Source organism: Mauremys reevesii, linkage group 23, assembly GCF_016161935.1.
Source record: "Mauremys reevesii isolate NIE-2019 linkage group 23, ASM1616193v1, whole genome shotgun sequence".
Lineage (NCBI taxonomy): Eukaryota > Metazoa > Chordata > Testudines > Geoemydidae > Mauremys > Mauremys reevesii.
The window spans coordinates 22,053,836-22,078,633 of record NC_052645.1 but is presented as its reverse complement, the minus strand read 5'-3'; the positions used below and the strand labels follow the sequence as shown (position 1 = coordinate 22,078,633).

At 47.2% G+C, this 24,798-nt stretch overlaps 1 protein-coding gene across 2 annotated transcripts; it reads right to left on the bottom strand.

Annotated features, from left to right (window-relative positions):
• Window positions 1-7,932: 7,932 nt before the first annotated feature.
• ZC3H12A (zinc finger CCCH-type containing 12A) lies at window positions 7,933-24,415 on the bottom strand. Of its 2 annotated transcripts, XM_039511676.1 has the most exons (7): window positions 24,328-24,358; window positions 23,585-23,793; window positions 22,184-22,792; window positions 13,494-13,633; window positions 12,085-12,319; window positions 11,208-11,314; window positions 7,933-11,100 (listed from the first exon to the last, which is right to left on the bottom strand). In XM_039511676.1, exons 3-7 carry the CDS (start codon window positions 22,651-22,653, stop codon window positions 10,055-10,057), a joined length of 1,998 nt encoding a protein of 665 aa, XP_039367610.1. In that variant the 5' UTR covers window positions 22,654-22,792; window positions 23,585-23,793; window positions 24,328-24,358; the 3' UTR covers window positions 7,933-10,054. The 2 variants fall into 2 exon arrangements, with proteins under 2 accessions (XP_039367610.1, XP_039367609.1); XM_039511675.1 differs by lacking the exon at window positions 23,585-23,793 and having other exon boundaries at window positions 24,328-24,415.
• Between the last annotated feature and the right edge of the window lie 383 nt (window positions 24,416-24,798).

The following is a 24,798-nucleotide window of genomic DNA, read 5'->3' as shown; positions in this document are numbered from 1 at the left end:
TACAGTTAAGGCTGCATGTCTGTCACGGAGGTCTGTGACCTCTGTAGCGGCTGGTGCTGGCTCAGGGGCTGCCCATCAACTTGCCTCCCCCGAGACCAGCAGGGGTCCCAGGTTGCACGCCACCACCAGCCTACCCTCCAGGACCAGCGGGGGTCCCGGGCCACCCCCCCAGCACCTGCGGCAGCCATGGAGTACCCCACCCCCAGCACTTGCGGCCCCCCAGCCCAACTTTTAGTTAGGGACATACAGTACAAGTCATGGACAGGTCACGGGCCGTGAATTTTTGTTTACTGCCCGTGACCTGTCCATTACTTTCACTAAAAATACCTGTGACTAAAATGTAGCCTTAGTTATAGTGGATCACAAACTGAATACAAGCCCCCAGTGTGATGCAGCTGTGAAAAAGGCTAATACCATTCTGGGGTGTATTAACAGGGGTGGCGTATGTAAGACACGGGAGGTCATTGTTCTGCTGTATTCGGCCCTGGTGACGTCTCTGCTGGAGTACTGAGGGTCATGCTTAGGAAAGATACAGACACATTGGAGAGAGTCCAGAGAGGAGCAACAAAAATGATCAAAGGTTTAGAAAACCTGACCTGTGAGGAAAGGTTAAAAAAACTGGGCAAGTTTAGTCTTGAGAAAAGACTGTGGGGCGACCTGATCACAGTCTTCAAATACATTCAGGGCTGTTACAAAGAGGATGGTGATCAATTGTGCTCCATGGCCACTGAAGGTAGGACAAGAAGTAATGGGCTTTAATCGGCAGCAAGGGAGCTATTGTTAGAAATTTGTCCTAATATCTAGCTCTAAAAGGTAGCTAAGCTCTGGAACAGGCTTCCGATGGGGATTGTGGAATCCCCGTCATTGGAGGCTTTTAAGAACAGGTTGGACAAACACCTGTCAGGAATGGTCTGGGTTTACTTGGTCCTGCCAAAGAGCAGGATTTGATGACCTCTCGAGGTCCCTTCCAGCCCTACGTTTCTATGATTATACAAAACCCACAGATGGACGGAGGGGTGAGCATGGGGAAAGCCAGCCAGCCAGATTTCCTATTCCGCGGTAGATCTTTGTTCTGACCCTTACACACACTCCCCATTTCCTCCTTCTTTGAGTGGTTTCCTTCCCTTGTGCTGGACCCAGCCTGGCTTCGGGCTGTTCCTTTGTCTGTGACTTAGTATCATATTTACTTTTTTGATATATTTGCTTTTGCACTTCCTTCCTCCTTTATTCACTGGATGCCTTCACGCTTCTATCAGATTACAGAAATAGGGAGATTCAGAGGGTGGGGCCTGGCTGGCTCTCCCAGACCCCCATAAGCCTTTGGGGTCAAAGCAGGGGCCCTTGCTCGCCCCTCACTAAAGACAGAGAATTTCTCCCTTGTTGCATAATATTGTTTAAGGTGCCTTAAGCTCTCAGGTTCCAGGCAGAAGGCTCCTATGAAGCGGGGAGGACACAACAGCTCAAACAACATGGCTCTCAAGCCCCATCTTCTTTCCCTAGGCCCCAGGAGTAAGGCAGGAACCTCTGTCCAGCACCATTGTGAATTGTTGCTCATTTTTAGCAGGTGCAGCCACATCTTCCACCCACGTACTAGAGTCAGGGAAGCTAGTTCTAAGCCAGCCACTTCCTGGGTGCTGGGAAATCCCCTTCAGGAACCTGCTGAATTCACAGGAACATCCTGCACCACAGAAAGGCCTGGGAAACCTCACCTAATAAAGAACTAAAGGAGGACAGTGTAATTAATCCCACTCATCAGGGGTTTATGGAAAACAGATCCTGCCATCTTGTTTTGATGAGATTACAAGTTTGGTTGATGAGGTATTAGCACTGCTGTAATGTACTTAGACTTCTGTAAGGTGTTTGACTTGGTACCGCACAGTTTGATTAAACTAGAAAAATTTGAAATGAGCTTGGCACACATTAAACGGACTGAAAGCTGGTGGGCAGCCGGTCTCAAGTTCTCACTGTAAACGTTGAGCAGGTGTGGTTCCAGGGGGCTCCTGCAAGGTTAGGTTCTCGGCTCTCCACTATTTAACATTTTTATCAATGTCCTCGCAGAAAACATGAAATCATCACTGGTAAAGTCTGCAGAGGACACAAATATTGGGGGAGTGGTAATTAATGAAGAGGGCAGGTCACAGATTCAGACTAATGTGGATCATTGGTAAACAGGGCACAAGCAAACCCTGTTTTAATATGGCTGAACGTAAACGTACGCATCTAGGCCCACAGACTGTCGGCCATACCTACAGGCTGGGGGGGACTCTGTCCTGGGACGCAGCGATGCTGGAAAAGATTGTGTGTGTGTGTGTGGGGGGGGGGGGGGGGCGGTGGTGAGGATAATGGTGGATAATCAGGTGAACATGAGCTCCCACTATGATGCTGTGGCCAAACAGGCTCATGCAATCCTGGGATGCATAAACTGGGGAATCTCCTTATTTTAACTCTATATTTAGCACTGGTGCACAGGGCCAGATTAACTCTCCTGTGGGCCCAGGGCTATTGGATTGTGTGGGGCCCGTCTACAAGTCTTTTTCCTAATTTAAAACAACACGATCACAATTATGGCATTGAGGCTACTAACACTGTACTGAACTCGCCTTCTAGTTAACAAAGCCGTTCGGTGGTTACATTTCAGTCTTAACATATGTAGAATATAGTTAAGTTAATTCAAAATATCCTGCTGCTTCCCTTAGAGCAGCTGTTATCTTAGGTTTTTTTTTGGGAGGGAGTCTGGGTGCAGGAGGGGGCTCCAGGCTGCGGCAGACTGTTGGGGTGCAGGAGAGGATGAGGGGTGCAGGATCTGGGAGGGAGTTTGGTGCAGGAGGAAATTCTGACCTGGGGCAGGGGTGCGGGGTCTGGAGAGAGTTTGGATCTAGGTAGGGGGTTGGGGTACAGGAGGGGGTTCGAGGTGCAGGCTCTGTCCAGGAGGCTCCTGGCCAGCAGCACAGCAGGGCTCAGGTAGGTTACTTGCTACCATAGCCCCACGCCGCTCCTAGAAGTGGCCGGCTGCTGGCACATTTCTGTGTGCCCCTGGTGGGAGGAGGACAGTGTCTCTCCAGGCGCTGCCTGTGCCCTCGCGCGCCACCCTCAGAGCTCCCATTGGCAGAGCAGAGGCTCTGGGATCGCAATTGACAGGCTGGTGACCACTGAATTGTATATAATTATGGATTTATTTTTGCAGGAGTCTCCTTAGCCTGAGGCCCTCGGCTGCAGCCCCTAAATCCCCTGCATTAATGCAGCCATGCTGATGCAACTGCTGCTAGAATCCTGTGACCAGCTTTGGAAATAAGGCATAACTTGTGTCACGGAGTGTGGGGGAGTCTGGCCCTGCACCCCTCTTCCTGGGACTCACAGTGACTCTCAGCCAGCCAGTAAAACAGAAGGTTTATTGGACAACAGGAAAACAGGATAGAGCAGGGCTCGTGTTCAGATCCAGGACCCCTCAATCTGGCCCCTCTGGGGGTTCAGGGTGTCTGGATTCCAGCAAGGTTTCCCTGAAATCCCACCACCCAGCCCCCAAACCGAAAAACTGACCCAACCCTCTCCACTCAGCTCCTTTCCCTTGTGTAGCTCCCCAGGCAGAGGTGTTGACCTCCCCTCCCCCTGGCCTAGCTCATGTTACAGGCAGAATACCTGTTTCTCACCTAATTCCTCCCCGGCTCTCCCAGCCCCCACACAGACAGCCCCTACTCCCTCACAACTTGTTAACCCCGGGAGTAATTAACCACTGGAACAATTTACCAAGGGTCGTGGATGATTCTCCATCACTGGCCATTTTTCTAACATAAGAATTACTGGGGGGGAGGGAGGGAGCATTCTCCAGCTGGGCTATGCCGGGGTCAGACTAGATGACCTCAGTGATCCTTCTGGCCTTGGAATCTTTGCATCTCTGCAGAGGGGAGGAAGGCAGACCCCTAAGGAGCACTCAGTGCTGCGAGGCACCAGGGGTAGGACCAGTGCAGTGTCACAGTCTCTGCATCTGGAAAATGGGGATAACGGCACTTGCCTCCATTAGTGAAGCACTTTGGAATTTACGGTATCTGAGCTAGGTATCACCATCATCAGGAGCCCCACGGCTCAGAACACACAGCACGTAGTGATTGCCAGACTGGATCAGACAGAGGGCTAATAGCCAGTTGCCAAGGAAGGTGGAAGAAACCCTGCAGGAAGCATTGCACTTGCCCACAAATAGCTTCCTTCCTAACAGCCACAGCAATTGGCTGCTACCCTAAACCAGGAGGGCTTCGAGCGCTCTTATTTTTTAAATTCTACTGGTTCTTGTTATCCATAAAGAACTCCACTCCTTTTTTGAATCTTGCTGCACTCTTGGCCTCACTGAGCCCTTGTGACAGTAAGTTCCGCAGCTTAAGTGTGCACCAATTGCCTTTATCAATTTTAAAGTAACCATCTACCAGTTAATTGAATGTTCCCTTGCCCCCGTATGTTAGATTATGGGGAATGACCCTCCATTATGCTGCGTACATTTCCCATGACTCATCTATGATGAGCAGTCTCAGTGCTTTCAGTCTCACTAGATAGGAGAGTTTGCCAAGATCTTTAATTTTTATCAGCCATCTCTAGCCCCCTCCCTTTCTGCCAGACCTTTGCCAAGATGGGACTGTGCAGAACTGAGCCCAGCCATCTTAGTGATTCAAGGGGGCTGTATGGCTCAGGAGACACTCAAGCAGGACCCAGAGAAATCATATTGACACACACTGCAGCAGGGTAAAGAACAGTTGTTTAGAGCAGATAATGAAGGTCGGGTCAGACTTGTTCTGCAGGGCTCAGAGCTGCTGATCAGCTGTCTCTGGCCCCTGCTCCCTGAGGTGCTCTAGGAGTGCCCCCTGCTCTTCCACTTCATCGTGCTCTGCCGGAGGCTACTGCCCCATGCACCAGACCCAGACTTGCCCTGCAACATTACAAGACTTCCCTGGCATGTGTTGCTTACCCCATGGCCCCTGCTTCCCCGCAGAAGGCGAGCTCCCCCCATCTTCCCTTGCACTATAGTAATGGCTGGGACTGTCGCTCAGGCCCAGGCTTTCGGGGTTCTGTATTTAGGGGCTGAACATATCCGCTTACCTACCGAGACACGCCCCACACTGAGCCAGCAGCATACCCAGCTGAGGCACAAGAGAGTTTTCAGGGCACATGTGCATGTGACCTCTTTTTTAAAAAGTAGTTCTGCACATTGCAAAGGAGGATATAACCTATTTAGAGAGATAAGAAATATGATGCAGATGCAGTGATCACCAATCTCACACTGGGTTCCATCTACCCCGAGGTACCCAAGAGGAAATGGTGAGCCACAGGATGTTTCGTGAAAATTCCACAATAGCAGAATACGCTAGAACCAGTGTGGAGGGGCTTGAGGCAGAGGACGAAGAGACAACAGGGCAGGTTTCTTGATTTGATGGACATGATTGTGTCTGCAGATAGAATGAACTAATACATGTAGCACTTCAAATAAACACTGCCAATTCCTTCTAAACACCTGGAGGAAGGACAACTGAATCCAACAGGAAACAGATAAAATGATGCTGGTTGAGCGACAGCTACCAGGGTGTGGCTGGAGAGGCTCCAGAGAGAGAGATGCCAGAGAACAGCAGCCATGCCCTGTCTAAGGAGCGCAGAACACTGCTCAACTGGTAGCCTGCTCCCGAGGACAGGGAGTCAGGAGATTAGCATGCCATGCCCAGCTCAGGCACCGCCCTGCTGTGGGACACTAGACAAATCACTGCCCCATTCTCCCCTGCCGCCTTTGGGCTGTTGAAAGCTGTTTAGGAGGGAGGATTCTATAGTTCTGACCCGCCTAAAGGCTTTCCCTATAGAGCCAGGCATAGTTACAAAATCTGCTGCAGAAACAGAGACAAGACCAAGCTCCATCACCACCTGAACAGAATGCCCCCAGCTCCCTTTCCTGTCAATTTAGTTAACTAACCTGGGAACTTCAGCACTAATTTACTTTGGATTTGTCTACCAATGTGTTTGTAACATAGATCTGTTTTTTATTTGATTCCAGTATATGAATGGGAATGGCCTAGAAACTAAGAACTTATCTATATAAAGGAGGCATTTCATTTAGAGGTGCATCCTAAAGTTCCTACAGTAAGCTTTTTAAAAGTTCTCCTGTGAGAGTAGTTATTATGGCACAACTTTCAAGCATCGGCTGCAATGTGAATTTCAGCATTACCACTAGAGATTCTTTTTCTCACCCTGAGACCATAGTGCAACAAGGTAGAGGGACATTTAATTCAGTCCCTGATCTGAAATGCACTTGCACAGCTTTTGGACTGCTCCGCCTCACCTTTACAAATCATGGTGATGTACTCACTGTGCCCACTGGGAGCTGGAGGACTTACTTTCCAGAAGAAATGTGCCCTTGAAAGGGCTTCCCTGACTCAACCAATAAAAGCCCTTTCACACAGTAGGGCTCAGATGAAAATTGCAGATTCTTACTAAAAAGCTTCACCTTTGCCTCGTCCTGTTCATCGAGGTCAGTGGTCGAGACACAGAGCACGTGTGATTGGTGCAATTTTTCCAACCCGGCTGACCAGGGCTGATGTTTTTGGTTTGAAGTCAGAATTTTCCTCCTCCTAGGTGCACTGCCTGCCACTGCTGAGCAGCTCACCTGCCTGACAGAGGGAAGTAACTTGCTCAAGGTCACACAGCAGCTCAGCCAGCCAGGAACAGAACCCAGGCCTTCCGAGTCCCAGTCCTACCCTTCGCCGGCTGCCGCTCTCAGATTCCCATTAGAACACATACAGCTACTACCTTCAGAGGAGGTCCCCCTTTTCCTTCACTTTAGGGAAGGGATTTATTTCATATTAGCTGGAAAGAGCTATCTGACTGTACTAGATCCAGTGAGCACATTTGAATAAGAGCCCATAAAGTAATTTACAAAGTCAGATAAGATGTTGTACTGAATGTTAGAGGGTGGGGTTGGGAGAGGAAGGATTCCCCTGGAGAAATTTGAAAGTTAAATTCTTACCAGACTTCCTTGTAAGCTCCTACCCAAAGGTCCATGCCAAGAGAGCCTTGCGTACAGAGCCGTGTCATTTACTCAACAGCTTGCATAAATGATACGGTGCTAGGCTAGTGCTTAACTGATGCTAGGGCTTGCCAGGGCTAAGCCCTGGCTCCTCTAGGCGTGGCAGTTCATAGACCTGGCACCTCTGGGCTTGCTGCTTCATTTATGAAAGTTAAAAAGAATTGCTTGAGCCACGACACCTCTTTCATTACAAATTAAGCACTGGTACTTGTCTGTAACAGATGATATCGGCTCTCTGATGAGCTGTTTACATTAATCTCTTTATGTAGATCACAAAGCTGCAGACAGCCAACGCTGGTATCTTTGCTCTGAGTGTTCTGTTTTAATTAGCAAGCAGAACAGAACACAGTTTTTTGTTTTTAAGTTCTGTCCAACAATTGATAGGCGGGGTGAGGAGAAGCAGGCCTCATGAGTTCTACCAAAATAATAACAAAAACACCGTGTAGCATCTTTTGTCACTTATGAGAGCTGCCAAACACTACAGCCGACTTTCCCTCCACACAGCCTGGTTAAAATCCCACATGCCAGCAGTGTCACTCCCTTGGACCAACCCCACATTTGTTACCATGGTGTATCCCAACACTTCCATGGTCTCCAGCCTCTCAGCCACGAACAAGTACATATGCCTAGCCCACACTCTGAGGCAGGGATGTCTCATGCCCATTTCACAGACAAAGCAGAGATTAAGTGATTTTCCTCCAGGTCATCCAGGAATGTCAGAGCCGGGAATTGAATCCAGAGATCCCAAGTCTCAGTTCAGTGTCTTAACAGCACAAACACCTTTCCTGAAGTATATTGTGATACACTCCTTAAAAATCCCAGCCAAGCTGTAAAATAGTCTTCCCAAAAGCCATCAAAAAGAGACTCAACAACCTCGCCATTCAACCTAGCCATTTTTATTTGGGTAATGCAAGTTCTTACTTTGCCATGACATACACAGGGCTACCTCTGCCATATGGCTAGCTGAGCATGTGGCATTTAAGTGATACAGCAAGTTTCAATAAATGTCAGCTTTAAGTATAAAAGTGTTAAGACTTTTGACTGCAATAGAACAAGTATATATTGCTGCTAACTCTTCCAGAAACCACCACTAACACATAATGGCTGCGTTAAGTACAGTACTAAGTAAAATAGTATCATCAAGCAAGTTTCTGGACAATACCATTAAAAACCATCTTTCCTGTAATTTACAAATATGCAAAGTTATCAGGTTACATAAGATTAAGAAGCATTTTGCTTACTAACATGAAACATTACAGTTTTGTAATGTATCATAATTAACCAGGTATACAGGGTTTCTGTGTCCTTGTGGTTTCCATGGCACATGGTGCCAATTTGGCTAGGCCATCCATTGGAAATCTGAGTGGTAAGAACCAGCAAACAGAACAGCCTCCAACACACCACGGAGACGTGGGGTGCTCAGACATACCTGTGCTCAGTTCTCCCTCTCATGGTTTGCCACTTAGAAGGACCTTGATTTAACCACAAGACGGACATAATTAAAAAAAATCACCACACAGATACAATGTGTATCAACAAATCAACTGCTTCTGGCCTGCAAGTGAAAGTTTCCTTTGCACCCTAAATAAAATGCCGGGACCAGAATCAATTGCTACAGTATTTGTTTTTGTATATCTTAAAATTTTAGTTACAGTATTTACAAGTCACCAAAGATATCCTTAACTGAAACAGACTGAAGAGGGTCAATTTGTTAAAAAAACAACACAGCTTTGGATATCTTGGGAATTTGAAGGGTGCTTGTGGGGGTGGGAAGAGAACAATATGTAGGTGTGGCAAATTCAAAGAGAAAATCCTGAACATTGCTAAGAATTTGGAGGACCCATCAAAATTGTAGCGGCAAAAGGGCAGACACACAAGGTGCAAGTCCAAGTGGGACCTTAGTCACTTTGTTTTACTGATCCCCACAGCTATGGTGGGGTGACAACAAAGGGGGAGGTAACACCCCAGACATTCCAGGCCTTGCAGCACTGTACAGATTCCATGGCCGGGCATAAGGGAAGACCATTGTTTTAGAGTAGCACAAGCCTGCTCCTCTCTGAATTTTGGGACAGAATGTAGTTTTGGTGGAGAAAGTGCAGGAGACGAGGCTCGAGTCCAGAATGCAAGAGTCACCTGTAGGTTTGGTGCAGTGCCAGGCCCTTCCAGGCAAGTGGAGAAGCTGAACCGCCTCACTCTTCTGATTAGTGGGAGCCCTGCAGCAGGCGAAACAGCTGCCCTGTTCACAGAAGAGTGGCCCCACATAAAGCCAACTTATTAGGGGTGGGTAGGGAAGGGAAAGGCCATAAAAATGGACTTGAGTCAGCTACTGGAATCTGGCTTTTCACATACAGAAATGCAATCTGCCGCTTCCTCACAAGGACAAAATGAAGTTACTCGATGGGAGTTCAAGGCAAGCAGCTCAGTTAGGAACTAGGGAGCAGACTGGACAAGGAGCACAGGCTCCAGCCTTTCCCGACATGTAGTTACACAGACAGACACTTACTGCAAAAGGCACCATCTCAGAGTAACCCCACAGACCCAACTCACTCAAGTGTAACCATTAGATCTTTCTCTTGAAGTGCCATACATCTGACCATGTGCTGCGCTGCCTTTGAATGCTGCAGGCTAATGGGAAGAACCAGGGTCCAAAGTGCCCAACTGACAATTGCAGGAGCTCAATGGGCAGGAGAGACCCACCTGCTCCTACAGGGGAATCCCTGCTCTGTGCTCCTGAGAAAGGCAAAATCTACCTCCTTTCCCCAGATGCCTGCTAATATGCCCTAGGGGAGGATGGGACAGTTTCCTCACAAGCCGTTTTGTGAGGTGTATTAGGATTGGCCACACCAGAGTACGCCATTGGCCCACTGAGTCTGGTATCCTACCTTCATCTTGGACCTGGCACTTCAGAGGAAGGTGAAAACCCTCACTGAGGCAGCCGTGCCAGTTGTGCTGTGCGGTCCACAGGAGAGACGTTGCTCCCAGGACTCCAGCACATTGTCTGCCTCACATCCCTGGGTTCTGAGACTTGTATGTCAGTATTTCAGCAGCTAGTCTTTGGGGATCCAACAGCTGAGGGAAACGGCTCATCACAGCATCTACTAAATGGGGGTGGAATATGCCACAGAGTTTCACGTGCACATTAGCTCGCTCTTCTGCAAAGCGGTCTGGCGGGGCCCACTGGCAGTGGTCACTGTACGCTGGCCCTGGGGCTCTCGGCAAAGGGTGAGGGTCTCTAATGTTGCTAGGTCGTGTTGATGTGGGAGGCATTTGGTACGGCTCAGACCAGTATTCACGAAGATGATGTGCTGGGGTGTTATACTCATTGGGAATGCTATAATGCCCAGTACCTGCTGGATGTACAGGCACTCCATAGCCTGGGAAAGACTGAGAGGACCTCGTGTGAGGGTTCTCAGCACTATATGGCAAGTAGTTAGTAACAGAGGAGACCGATTTGCGAGAGCCGTGCTTATAGTGGCCAAGAGTGTCCTGCTCTACACTAGGAGAGTGCTGGTAGACAGCTCTCTGTCTGCTGCAGCTACAGACTGCCATCTGTTCGGGGTGGGAATGCTCACAGTGACTGGTAGATCTGCAAGGCCACATCTCAGACATTTGGTTCTCAAGGGATCCAATGCCTGAGTCAAGATGCTCCTGAGAGATGTAAGAGAGAGAGTCCATATGGGGAGAAGGAGGAGGGTGCTGGTACCAGTCAGAAGATCGATAGCTGCCATTGTTAGAGGGGACACTGCCCAAGGCACAATCCCCCTGGATTAGGAGGGGACTGTCACTAGGTTTTGCTTTTTGGGCTGAGCTTTTCCTCTCCATGGAGACCTTCTGCCCAGAGCCTTTGTCGCTGTCTGTGGACACAGAGCAGAGGAGCTCTGCCTGGGAAGGTCTCCTGCTCTTTTTCTCCTCTTTGGCAGTGCTGGTGGGGCTTCTGGTTGGGGACAGCCTTGCATTGGCCCGTAGTTCATCAGCTACAGAGCGCTGTGGCTGGTTGATCCTTTCGGGGTGATAGAATTTACACTTAATCCCATAAGTGCATTTCTTCCCTGCAAGGAAAAGGCAGAACATAGGGTGACCTGCTGCAATTCACCAAGTGTGTACAGTTCACTCTGTACAGACACTGCTGCCCTCAAGCCTACGAGGCTAGTCTTACCGTAAGGGCACTGCTGTTTCTTGTGTTCTGGCACCAACGGTTTCTTTCTGAGGAAGTTCTCCAGGCTGGGGCCATGCCGCCCTAAGGGGTCATCGGGAGGCATAAACCTAAAGGAAGATAATAAGCATCAGCCGGGAGCAACCACTTTTCTGGGCCAAGGTTTCAATCTCTCACGAGGATTAAAAATTACCCACACCTGCGAATCCCTCCCCATGCCAGCCAAGAAACAAGCCTTGGCACGGCCACAGGAGTGAATGAGTCAGACAATTCCTCTAGACACACTTGGAAGAAAAGTTTCTCTTAACCCATGGCAGGCTGACCTGTTCACTGGCCATACGGAGAAGGGCTGCTGCCCATCAGTACTTCTCAGTAAACTAGAGAAGGATTTGATTGAGATTGTTGCAAGAGGCCTCTTGCCCCAGGAGCAGAGCACAGCAGGCTGCCTCCCCCGCACTGCTGGTCACGCCAATCCTGTGCTCCGCTGTCAGCAGGCTGGGCCAGCTGATCGTTTCCCCATTCGTAACACAGAGGAAGCGAATGCTCTGTACCAGTGCCAGGGCCGCTCAGGAATGTCAGCAGGGAGGAGCTCCTGGCTCCAAGCAAGCCAAGTGCAGTCAGAGCCACTCTTAGCCTTTTCCTTGTGCCCTCCCTGTGACTTGCTGCCGATTGGGAGGAGCTGTTCCACCTACGAAGCACTGAGTCACTTCCTCTCAAATACCTTAAATCACTTGCTTTACCCTGTGTTTGACACTCACCTTTCCAGCCTCTCTTTACAGGTCATCTCCTCCTAACACTAAGATGCCACTGACCTTCTATTAATCAATGGTCACTTAAAACTGCTGTATTGTTTTTAAGCAACTGGGGAACAGGAACATACTTGTCATTAACAAAGGAATACATCAGCAAGCGCTCCTCAATGAACTTCTTCCATTCCGGACGCTCATTCTGCAGGTCACGGTAAGTGTCGTTGGAAACCACGATGCCATCAGACTCATATGCCAGTTTCACAATGAAGCGGTCATCATAACAGACAACGCGTTTGCCTCCAACCCTCCTGGAAGGAGTGAAGACCAGAATTTTCTTCTTTTCAAGTTCACGGAGAATGTGCTGGTCTGGAACAAACAACCATAAAAACGTGGCATAAACACACACAAGCCCACACAGCCTGGTATCATTTCCAGGCAACAAATGCCAAGAAAGTCAAGTGTAATGTTTACAGGAAAAAAATAACTAGCTATGAACATGCAGAGTCCAGCTGGTTCCAAAGGGGCACAGCATCAGGCCCAAGGCTGCTTTAACATTTCAGTTACTCTCTGTCCTGCACAGACTGCTACTGTTAAAATCTTTCCAATTTTTAGGAAGTTTTTCAATTTCCTCACTCAGCATCCCTCTCACGGGCACTGAACCAAACTAAATTTAACACAGACCAAGACTGTCTTCTGGCTAAGGGACTGGACTGGGACTCTGAAGGTCTGGGTTCAGTCTGTGGCACAGCCAGAAATAACTGCTGTGATCCTGGGCAAGTAACTTAGTCTCTCTGTGCCTCCATCCCTTATCTGTAAAATGGGAACAATGATTCTTCCTTGACTTGCACACGTTAGCTATGCTGTCTGCGTCGTTTGTAAGCTCTGAGGCACGGACTGACTCCTCCCATGTGTTTCTACAGCACAGGGAGATCCTGATTTTATTGGGACATGCAGATGCTGCTGTAGTACAATGAAACTCCAGCCCCCATGTTTTCTTCAACCTACAACAAGCAGAGCAATTAGGCAAGGCCAAAGCATGCCTTGGATGCAAGGGGTCAGGCTGACTTATGTATGGATTTCTTGTCAGAGCTGAAATACTGACTTAGGAACACCTCAAACCTCAGTTGCTTGGAAACTCAGAACAGCAATCACCACCACCCGGACCCATCTGAATAGATCCCCATCCTGCTATATTCTACCAAGCTGCTTGTCTGTTAACATTTCATACAGGTGTGCGGTATGGCCATTTACAAGAGGAAAAAATGAATTCTGGAGATAAGAAAAGGTAACACATCAAGTGAGTAAACCTCAGGAATAAGGAAGCATTTTGGAATAAAGTTAGTTATGTTCTTTGAACTCAGTTACCTTATCTGAGCAAGAACTTGCTTAGGGAGGTTAGGGACTTGAAATCTCACTGGTCAGAAGCTTGGTTAAGTTTCTAGTGCTCTTATTTTCCATTCACTACCTAGGAGCTTACTGGCCAAAAGGACCTTGGCAGGCTTATTAAAATGCTACAGTTGGAAGCTTTAGAGTTCCACACCTGTGATGGGCACATCCGGTCTTGGCTGTTCTTTTCTCCAGGATGGCACAAAGACTGTGATATCTAGGTGTCCTCTGTCCCAAAACCAGTGAACGGCCAGCAGGATACCTCGGCAGGAGAACACTTCTTTATTTCCATGGCTGCATTAAAGAGGATTGAAGAGGACCTTGTTTTCAGTATTCAGATACAATGTACTTTTGCGTATTCACAGACAGCACACGAGTCAGACAGTCCAATACTAAGCAAGCAGAGCCAGTGTTTTAGACATTCTTTTCAAGGTGGTACTTTTGTAGACCTGGTATCCTGTTACTCTACAGATGCTGAATTCGTACATGTATTGCAATACATTAAAAGAGGTAGAGGGCACCAGTAGTTCTGTCTTAAGCTATTCTAAAGCTGCAATACCCACAAATCCTCAGGCGCACAGAGCACCCACAACTGTCATCAATTTTTAGCACCTCTGAAACCGGGGCCCATTTGTTTACAATTAGGCACTCAAATCTATATTTAGACTCTCGAGTTACATTTCAGTTTTGCTGGCATAGCTATGTCGGGGGTGGGAGGGGAGAGAGGAAAGAAGAGGGAAATCACACCCATAGCCAACAGAGCACTACTGGCAAAACCTCCTAGTGTAAGTGCAGTTATGCCGGCAGAAAAAAGTCCGTTTGCAGTATAGCTTCATTTTGCTTGGAGAGCTGGGGTAAGCAATCGATACCAGCAAAAGGACTCTTGCCACTACAACTTTGTTCACACTAGGCGCGGTCACCAATCTAGCTATATTGGGCAAACGGATGCAGTATAGACAAGTCTTTTTCCTTTTGCTTTACGTCATACAAAAAATGTGTTACTCATCTTTACAGATGATCTTTGTTGAAGAACAGATCCTCTCCTCATTATACAGAGCCCAGTACGTGGAGAGACTACCTGTGACTACACTGCGTTTTTGAAATAGCAGCTTAAAACCTGAAAGTCCCTAACAAATTCTGTATATCCCACTGGCCTGTTAGAGAATCAAGAGAAGGAAAAATTCTACTAGAAGAAAAGGGCAATCACAAGTATCAGAGGTTAGTTGCTAGTACAACACAATCCTTCCTACTGAATGGTCAATTAAGTCAGATCAGTAAGTCTCTGGAGAGTTTCTATACAACAAATGGCTGGTGGTAATTTCTTTGCAGGTTCCAGTATTCACAATGTTATCAGTGCTTATGTTGCACATTAACTAGAAATATTATCAACTGTTTCCAAGTTACTAGTTTCACAGTAGTGACAGATCAGGGCTGTAGGTAGTATTTACTTTAGGGTGACTTTCAGAGACCATGAATGTTACACTGAAGAGTATGAAGGGGGAGTCACTCTTCAAGAGAATCGATTTCCCCTCACTACCCACTTAAACAAAAATTCATATTACATTTCTAAAAATATTAATATCCACAATGCAAAATAATTAGATTATGGTCCATGCAAAGTCAAGAATCCTTCAGACTTCAAGGAACTTGCTTTATGTTTAAGCAACCCTCCCTTCAGTAGGTAAAAGATTCTCTGGAAGGCTATGTTCAGAGTCAAGTATTTTTGAAACAAATAAGAACTACATTAAGAAGTGCATTACCAAGGGAACAAAGAAATGCAGCAGCATATTAGCGTACAAAGAACCTGGTCTCCTATCTCTTGGGTGGTGGACAACTGCCTACCCTTGAACCTAGTTCATTTTGTTACACAAACTCATGTATTCTAGCTGGCCAGTTTCCATTAGGCCATCTTGTGATCCACTATCATAAATACAGTCTGTGATCTGGGACCCAGATACCCAAAGAAAACACATGAAAGGCAACTGCTCATGTTGGTGTTCTCTGAAGAGCATTCATGTCACATCACTTTTCACAAGAACCAGGGCTGTAACTCTTGTATCCTTGCCAAATTCTAATTTAGGTAATTACATGGTGCCTACTTAAGTTCCCTTGCAGTTTCAGAGAACAAGATTTGTTTCCTGTCCTAGACCGTAGCATAACGTTAACATGTGCCAATAAAGAAATGTCACATTCCACGTCAGAGGCTGCTGCTTTTCACTGAAGATATTCCTGGTTCAAAACTGCTTGGGGAGCCTTCATAACAAAAGATGCTATATAAATGTAAGGTAACACAAACATGATTAGTATTATCTGTGAGTATTGCCTGCAAGTCTTAGCACAATTTTTAAAGGTGAAAGTTCTTATGTGGGAAAAGCAATGGGCGCCTACTTATTTATACCACCATCACAGGTTCAGAATGGCTTATGACAATACCAAGGTACATAGATCGCAAGAACAACGAGGAGTCTGGTGGCACCTTAAAGGTTAACAGATTTATTTGGGCATAAGCTTTCATGGGTAAAAAGCTACTCCTTCAGATGTATGGAGTAAAAATTAGAGATGCAGGCATAAATATACTGACACATGAAGAGAAGGGCGTTAGCTGACAAGTGGAGAACCAGTTTTGACAGGGCCAATTCAATCAGGGTGTATGTGGTACACTCCCAATAATTGATGAGGAGCTGTCAATACCAAGAGGGGGAAATTGCTTTTGTAGGGAGCCAAGACCCATACCATGTTAAATCATTCTGCAGTCTTAGAGACTGATCTGGCAAACTCTTGGCCAACCAGAGTAATGAGTAATCTCACTGTCTCCTCACAGTAGGCAGCACTACATAGTCAGTCAGCGTTTGCAGTGTTGAGGCATAAAGCAGGTACAGTATAATTAAATGAAGTCAGATAACTGGAAAAAGCTGAAGCACAGACATGAGAGGGGGCATCTTTTTGGTGGTGCATGTGGGTGTAAAAACATCCCCCATAAAACATACAGAAGCAAATGCTCTGTGGAAAAAGCTTTCGACACAACTGTCCTTGTATTAGCCATTGCATGCTATATTCCTGAACCCTGCCCTTGAGCTCTTTGGGTAACAACGTCAGAAGTACCTATGTTCAAAGAGACTATTTGTTTCTCTGAAAAACAGTTAAATGCCAGAAACCTTTACATTAATGTAAGCAATATGTAGGGTGAAAAATACCAAAGGCACTAGGGTTTTGGCCTCTGGATCCTCTTGCTAGGGTCTTATGAAGTGAAAGCAGAGGGCTCATTATCCAAATTCTTAGCTTTTTTGTGAGTAAAGTAGAAAACGGCACCTATGTTCTTTCCCCAACAATAGATTTTTTAAAAATGGCATGTAGCTCAACAGGGCTCCTATTACAAGCCTAAACATGGTATTTTGTGGCTTTTGCCAGTTTAGTCGCTTTGATGAAATAAGAGTGATTTTTTTTTTAAATCCCTATGAATTTGCATGAAAAAACCCAACACATGGAGCAGCCACTTTCTAAATTAAATAACTTAGGCATGTTTTCTTCCCACCCACTGCCACAGCAACAACACACAACTTCTACTTTGTCTTTTAGAATACAGTAGAACACCAAAGTTACAAACTGACCAGTTAATCGCACACCTCATTTGGAACTGGAATTACACAGGCAGCAGCAGAGACAAAACACACAAATACAGCACAGTACTGTGTTAAATGTAAACTAAAAAAAATAATGGGAAAGAAGCATTTTTCTTCCGCATAACAAAGTTTCAAAGCTGTATTAAGTCAATGTTCAGTTGTAAACTTTTGAAAGAACCACCATAACATTTTGTTCAGCATTATGAACCATCTCTATTCCTGAGGTGTTCATAACTCTGAGGTTCTATTGTAGAAGGATTTAAAGAAACCCAACACCATCCAAAGTTCACTTCCTCACTGAGCCAAACCCCAGCCTAGAAATAATTTTTTAAAGCTTATGAAACAGAGAATATATTATAATACAACTGAAGACATGCTCAGATACTCCAGTCATGGGAGTCAAACGAGTACCTGACCGGGCAGAACTTTCACTGCTGCGGGACCAAGAATTACTATTCTTTCTCCTTCAGCTCCCAGCTTCAGGGTATTTTACAGATTATAGAACCATCATCATTTGAATTGGTTCTACATGGACACAGATTTGAAATGATATTTCTATATTACTGGTATATGGAATTATCAGTTTAATCAAAATGGGTCCTTCATTCCGTAGGGAAAAAAAAGAGCCAAGCTGGGGGAGTAACTTCTGTTTGTGAGAGACGCAAGCTTTCGAGCTACACAGAGCTCTCCTTCAAGTCTGGAAAAGATACCCAGAGCATCCCCCCCTAAATACAAAGTGGTACAAATTGTTTAGCATAAGGGGCTAACATGTTTTAAGAGACCATTCAAGGTGAAGTGAGCAATTAACAGTAGTAGGACAAGGAAGGGTCAGCGGGTTATCGATTGTTATAATGAGCCATAAATCCAGAATCTTTACGGAGTCCATGATTTTTAGTTTCTAGCAGCGTTATGACTTTAAACTCCCAGCCTTGTCTTTTGAAGGTGTTGTGCAGGTTTCCTTCGAGGACGAGGGCTGAGAGGTCAGATATGGAGTCATCGTTTTGTGAAGAGTGCTCCATCTGTGGGTGATTGGGTGATTGTCTTATTTTTCAGAGAGAGTTCATTCGAGAGCATAGTGATTGTGTGGTTTCACTCACATAGTTATTGGGGCACATGGTGCACTGGATGAGGTACACCCCATGTGATAGGCACCTGTGGGACCCACGGATCTTGAAAGGTGTGTTGGGGGAGGGTTCTATGACTGCAGAAGTGTTAACACTGTAAGAGACCATTCAAGTGGGCAGTTTACTCCTTATTCTAAGGAATCTGTTCCACCTTGTATTTAGCTGTAACACTCTGGGTATGTTTACACTGCAAAGTAAGCCCAGGCTTGAGCCTAACCCCTCTTCTGTCTACATACAAATTGTGTTAATCCAGGGGATCCTTGGTCTGAGCCAAGGGCTGGAGGGTGTGAGTCTGAGTTAAGCCAGGACCCAGGGTTCAAGCCCTATTGCAGATGCAGCCTAACTGGACTCATGTTCTGGGAGTATGCTACAAGTCTCCCTCAATCCCACAGGCCAACTTTATTTGCCCTCTTCAGAGTCAAGTTTCCCCACACTGCACCATGAACAAAGGGCTAGAGCAGGGGTAGGCAACCCATGGCACGTGGGCCGAAGGCGGCTCGCGAGCTGATGTTCAGTGGCACTCACCCTGCCTGGGTCCTGGCCACTGGTCCGGGGGGCTCTGCATTTTAATTTAAATTTTAAATGAAACTTCTAAACATTTTGAAACCTTATTTACTTTACATACAACAATAGTTTAGTTCTATATTATAGACTTATAGAAAGAGACCTTCTAAAAAGGTTAAAATGTATAACTGGCACGCAAAACCTTAAATTAGAGTGAATAAATGAAGACTCGGCACAGCACTTCTGAAAAGTTGCCGACCCCTGGGTTAGAGTATCCTCATTTTGTGAGTGCGCAGGATATGGGCTCAGACCCACGTAATGCAGCGTAAGTGCTGGAGCCCCAGGTTAGGACCCAGGGTTCAGTGATTCCTAACCTGAAGTTACAAATGAGTGTAGATTCTCAAACTGTAGATTAACAAGCCCAGGGTCTGCTAACTCAAGTTCTATGAACCCTAGGCTTACACTGCAGTGTAGACCTACCCTCTGAGTACCTTTCCCACTGAAGAAGAGCTCTATGTAAGCTCAAAGCTTGTCTTGTTCGCCAACAGAAGCTGATCCAATAACAGATATTACCTCACCCATGTTCTCTCTCTAATGTCCTTGGACCACCATGGCTACAACTACACTGCAAACAGGAAATTAAAAAAAAAAATAGTTTTACTGCATGTGTAAGATTTAAGCCACAGACCAATTTGAGACTGTTGCAAGGCTTATTTGGATATGAAGATAAACAGGGGAATTGAACATCTACCTAGGTTTGTTTTGTCGCCCCCCCTTCAAAACAAATGCAGATGTTTACTGTACCCCAGGGACAGCACTGCTGCCTGGAAGCTATCTTTAAAAGCTCATTGAGAATGTTTTAAAATAGTAAGCTCCCAAAGTTCAATTACCTTCCATCAGTGATCAGAAGAAACATACTCAAAAAGGAGTTTTTACAAAACCAATAGGAGTTGAAAGATACCCAGACATTTACCACCACAGTTCCTGAAAGAGTAAATGAAAACCATGCATTCAGGTTTCTGGAGTCCCAGCTAACAAGTCAGAGTCCGTAATGAAAGTGGTCAAATGGGCTGATCTGATTTGGCAACTACTGAGAAATTCCCTTAGAAGGAAGTAGAAGCTAATTTCCACTGAGATTTGCATATGGTGTTGAGAGCCGTACACAGAGAGAGGCCTGCTGCTCATTGTGCAAGTGAATCACCAGGGAACATTATACACCATTAATACAGGAAGTTTCAGAATGGAATTCCCCTCCTGGTAAACGGCTTAAAAAAAACCACACACAGACACACACAGACCCTGATTGCTTTGCAAACATTAAACTTTGTTCCAGCTACAGTATTACTACATCTTTACAGGAACCAGAGGAGAAAGGTTCTTCCTTTAAATGGCACCTAAAGATCAAGTGTTATAAGTACAGAAAAAGAGAAACCAAGACAGACATTTCCAGAGGGACAGATTCTGTCCTGACAAGTTTTCTCAAATATATCATAACAAATATTTAGAAGAACAGAATCAAACAGTATTTACTTTGGAACCTTTCACCCTAAAGTTTTGTCATAACAAGTGGCATGTTTCTAATGGGGGAAAAAGCATTGGTTAATGCAACAAAGCAGGCATAAGCCTGGATATGTAAATCAACTACTCCCCTGAAGAGGAGGCAACTACAGGTATGATACTGAAAAAAAAACAAACTACCAGATCATACTTATGCTGGATGCCTCACTCCCTGGAATGTGTTTTAACTCCTCCTTCCTCAACATAGCACCAGAGGGGTTGGGCCTTCTGCATTAGGGAGGTCAAGAAATCCCACTAACTCTGAAATGGACAAGCGGGCCAATTCTTTTCTGCAGTTATTTCATGTAATACAAGTGCTGAACAGATATATTTCGCCACAGTCGCAAATCAAGGAGACTAGTCACCGCACACCTGGTCTGCCCGTGACCACATCTGCCATGCACTCGCCTTTGCTTGTGGTGGCTTGATGGAAGAGTATCCAGAGGTAAGAGCCTAATACTTTGTCTGCATGAGCTAATACATTCAGAGTTAAAGGTTTCTGCAATGAAATTAACACTATCCACTAGCACATCTCTTAAAATAAGGTCTTTTCTCACATTAACACACTATGCTGGGAAATGCAGCTTTGTTGGAGAAACAATTATTAATGGAAAGGGGCCAATCTCTCTCCTACACACACTTCCAGGTTAAGTCCACTGGCTATAAAGTCTGGTAGGTCAGTGCGCACATCAGAGGCAAACACAATATTTCCTGATCATACTGGCTAAGTTGGGCCTTGGCTCTCAGATCTGTTATACGGTCAGGAGATAGGGTGTTCCCCTTCCTTCCTTCCTCATACAACCTTACTCAGCCATACCTCCAATCATGACTTGGGGGGGAAAAAACCCACACCTGTAAGGCAGTCTCCATAAAGGACTTTCCTCTACCCTAGGTAAACCTTCTAGAGTAGTTCTGTGTGCACCAGCATGTATCTTCTCATTACAAGAGAGATTAAGACAATCAAATATAAACTGAAGGAAACCTGTATTTGAATTGAAGTGGCAGAATAAGATTTGAAGTCCGAGTGTATTATCCTCTCCAACAGGTTCCACAGGACTTGATTTTTTTTGTTGATTTTTTTTTTAAATCTAGAGCTAAGTATACTGTATGTTCAAAAAGAGTTCACTAAAGGGGAGCCTTCCTCATATCCCCCCACTTCCCCCCCCCAAATCCACTTTACCATTCTTAGGGGGCAAAACGAGGCTGAAAACTTTTAATCTAGCCTGGGCCAGAGCTGAATCTGGCCAATACACGTGGTACCCCAGATGATCTCTTGATCAGATTGCCGATAAAAAGAGGGCAGGCTCTCGCAACAGATGGTATGAGAGATCTGCAGATGAGTCATCATCTTGCCTCCATATTCACAGCTGTCAATGATGCTGCAGAACTGGGGCACCCGTATCATTCTAAACTGGAAATCTGTCCTCCTTTTCCTCCACCCAACCTGCATATCTGCCATGAGATTTAACCAAAATGTTGTGGAAACTAGACCAGAGATGCCGCTTTACTCAAAGTGACAGCCTCTTCTAATTAACCCTGAAAAAATTATTTGTTAAGCAACTTCCTGATTTTGGCGCTTACGTACAGTAATTAGGTAACAGGACTACACATCGGGGATTTCACTTCTGCTTGCTAGTTTAGACACAAGAACTTCAGCATTTCATATGAAGCAAGTCCAAAATTCCCAGAGGGCATAAAAGTCCCCCTCATTCACGCCCTGGTGGGAAGTCACAGCAGACAAACCAAGGACTGAATGCGCCATTAAGACAGACTGAACCTCACATTTGTATATGTTGCCCTTCTAGGTGGAGGAATGATACATGTTGGTGAGACTGCTCTATCAAAACCCAGCCTGACCTCATGTTTGTGGAGAACTTGGAGGCTTCCAGAGTTTTTAACCTGGTACCTTTCACAAGCACTCAATTCCCCAAAACCAAAACACCTTAAGAAATGTAAATAAATTAATTTTAGCATAGCTGGCATCAGATTAAATTATAAAGACAAGACGACACTTTTCCCATTTAAGGGGACCAACATACCTCATTGCCACATTGCTTCCATCAATAACAATGGGTTTTAAGTTATTGCCTTCCTTTTCCTCCAACGGAGGCACAGGTGCAGGGGTTTTGTTGGCAAGTCCCCCACGAGGCACCAATGGGGCTTCTAGGACCTCCTGTGGGGGGTCAGTAGTCTCTCTGTCAGCAGCTGCAGCACCATGCTTCACAAGCTCCCCAAGGACTGTATTGGTGTCAGCATTTAAGCCCAGTTTTTGGAGGACGATATAGATCTCTTCTGATGAGTAGCCCAGTTTGCGGAAGAAGTCCACTTTCATTTGCATCTCAGCACTGTCCATGAGGTCCTGCTCCGAAATCCTGAGCCTTTCCTGTGCTGCTCGGGGTATCACATCCACCATGCTGAGCAGCTCACACTCTGTTGGGTTCTGTCCCTTGGCAGGAAGCACGCAGTTCAAGTTGAGGTGATCGTTTTCAGATGTATCTCTGGAGCTCATCCTTTTGTCAACTTGAGTAACTTAATATTTGTCAACAGGAAGCATCTCACTCCAGCTGGGAAAACCCAGAGCAGAAGGTATACTGTCCAAGTTCATAATTTTCCTCAGGCAAGTTCTGTTTTTCATTCACACCCAGTATCTGTGAATCAATATAGTGATTGTTAACTCCTAAAGACTTGATCTAAAATAAAGGAAATGCAGGAACTGTTTCCACACTAACATTCTTCAAATTCTTCTCTGTGGCTCAGAGACTCAAGAACTCTGGAAATCCTTTTATTGATACTTCATGTTTATGTTTCCAAGGCATATCACAAGAATTGAGAAATCTTTAGAAATCCCACCCCCTACACCTTGTTAACATGCAGATTGTTTGCACTCAGTTTAATTCAGCGTTTGTCAAAATAGGGTATCACCTTCCTATAGCACATCAGATGCACTTATTAAAATGGTCACGTTTCTTACGGCTTTTGTAATAAGGATCCTGGGATGTGCAACATCACTCTTAGCACATATATAGCACTTTTCACCTTCAAAGTGCCCTACAAATGTTAACTGATTAAGCCCCACAAACATCCCTATGAGGTAGGGTCAGTTATTAATCCTTGTACAGATGGGAAAACTGAGACTAAGGCAAAGCAGCTTGTGCAAAGTCATGGAGCGAGAGGGTCAATGACAGATATGGATTTGGGCTGCAGATTCCTGGTCCTGTGCTCAGACTATGCAACCACCTTGTCTGTGTTCCACCCTTCCAATGGGGGCACACCTACCGCCCCTTAGCTACTATGACACTAGGATACAGCACCTGTGCTCAACTGTGGCCTCAAGCTTTTGTACAATGATCTCATTTCCACCTACTCTCAGATTCTTGTTTCAGGCCTGTGCATTCCTACTTCATGGACAGAAATGCAGGAGACACACACAGGGTACACACCGATCGTCTTCCGGGCGTCTAACAGAAACCCTGGGGTGCTGCCCGTCGCCCCGCCAGCCCGGGCCAGCAAACAGGGCACTGGACTGGGATGCAGGAAACCTGGGTTTTAGTGCCCCTCTGCCAGGGCCCTGCGGCATGACCTTGAGCCAGTCACTTCCCCTCCGGCCTCTGCTGCGCCTCGCACCCGGTCTGGATTTCGGCAGCGAACTCTGTGGGGGCAGGGACGGGTTGTGGGGGGGCTCGCACCAGGGGGGGCCCTGATCACAGGTGGGGCCAGAAGTCATAAAACTGAGACACCCCCGCACCCCAAGCCCGGCCGCGAACGGGGGACAGCCCCAGCCCCCTTACCTGCCCCCCCAACCGCCCCGGCCGCGAACGGGGGGGGGTTTAAAGCCGCCCCGGCCCCCTTACCTGCCCCCCAACCGCCCCGGCCGCGAACGGGGGGACCGCCCCAGCCCCCTTACCTGCCCCCCAACCGCCCCGGCCGCGAACGGGGGGGTTAAAGCCCCTGCCCGGCCCGGCCCTAGTCCCCGCAACCGCCCCGGCCGCGAACGGGGGAGGGGGTGGGGGTTTAAACCCCCTGCCCGGCCGCGAAGGGGCACAGCCCCAACCCCCTTACCTGCCCCCCAACCGCCCCGGCCGCGAACGGGGGGGTTAAGCCCCCTAGCCGCCTCCCCCTCTGACCCCCCCGGGGCCGCCCGCCCGACGCTGTGGGGCAAAGGGCCCGGCCCGGCCCGACTCACCGGCCTGTGCGCGGGGCGCCGCGGAGGGTCCATGGGCGGCGGGGCCGGGCGCGCTAGGCCGGGGCCGCCGCTTTATACCTGGGCCGGGCCGGCAGGTGGCAACGCGGAAGCGGGGCGGGGAGGAGCCGAGGCCGTTTCCTCATCCGCCGCGCCCGGCCTAGCAGGGCCCGCCCTGCGCCCGCCCTGCCCCGCGCCCGGGAGCCGCCAGCGGGTTCGGGGCAGGCCCCGGGGCGAGAAGCCCCCGGTCCCCACTCCAGGGCGAGCTACAGGAGCCCCCCTTCCTCCCGCACCTTGGGGGACACCTTGGGGCGGGGTGCAGGAGCCCCCCTTCCCCCTACACCTTGGGGTGGGGTGCAGGAGCCCCCCTTCCCCCTACACCTTGGGGGACACCTTGGGGCAGGGTGCAGGAGCCCCCCTTCCCCCACACACAGCAGGGTGGGGTACGTGATACCCCTTCCCCAGACACACTGA

Coding starts and splice junctions, on each gene's coding strand:
- ZC3H12A (XM_039511675.1), bottom strand. CDS start 22,653: ATGAGCTCCAGAGATACATCTGAAAACGATCACCTCAACTTGAACTGC. Junction 12,320..13,493: donor ACCGGATGTGCCCATCACAG/GTGTGGAACTCT, acceptor TGTTTGTTCCAG/ACCAGCACATTCTCCGTGAA. Junction 11,315..12,084: donor TATTCCTTTGTTAATGACAA/GTATGTTCCTGT, acceptor ATCTTCCTTTAG/GTTTATGCCTCCCGATGACC.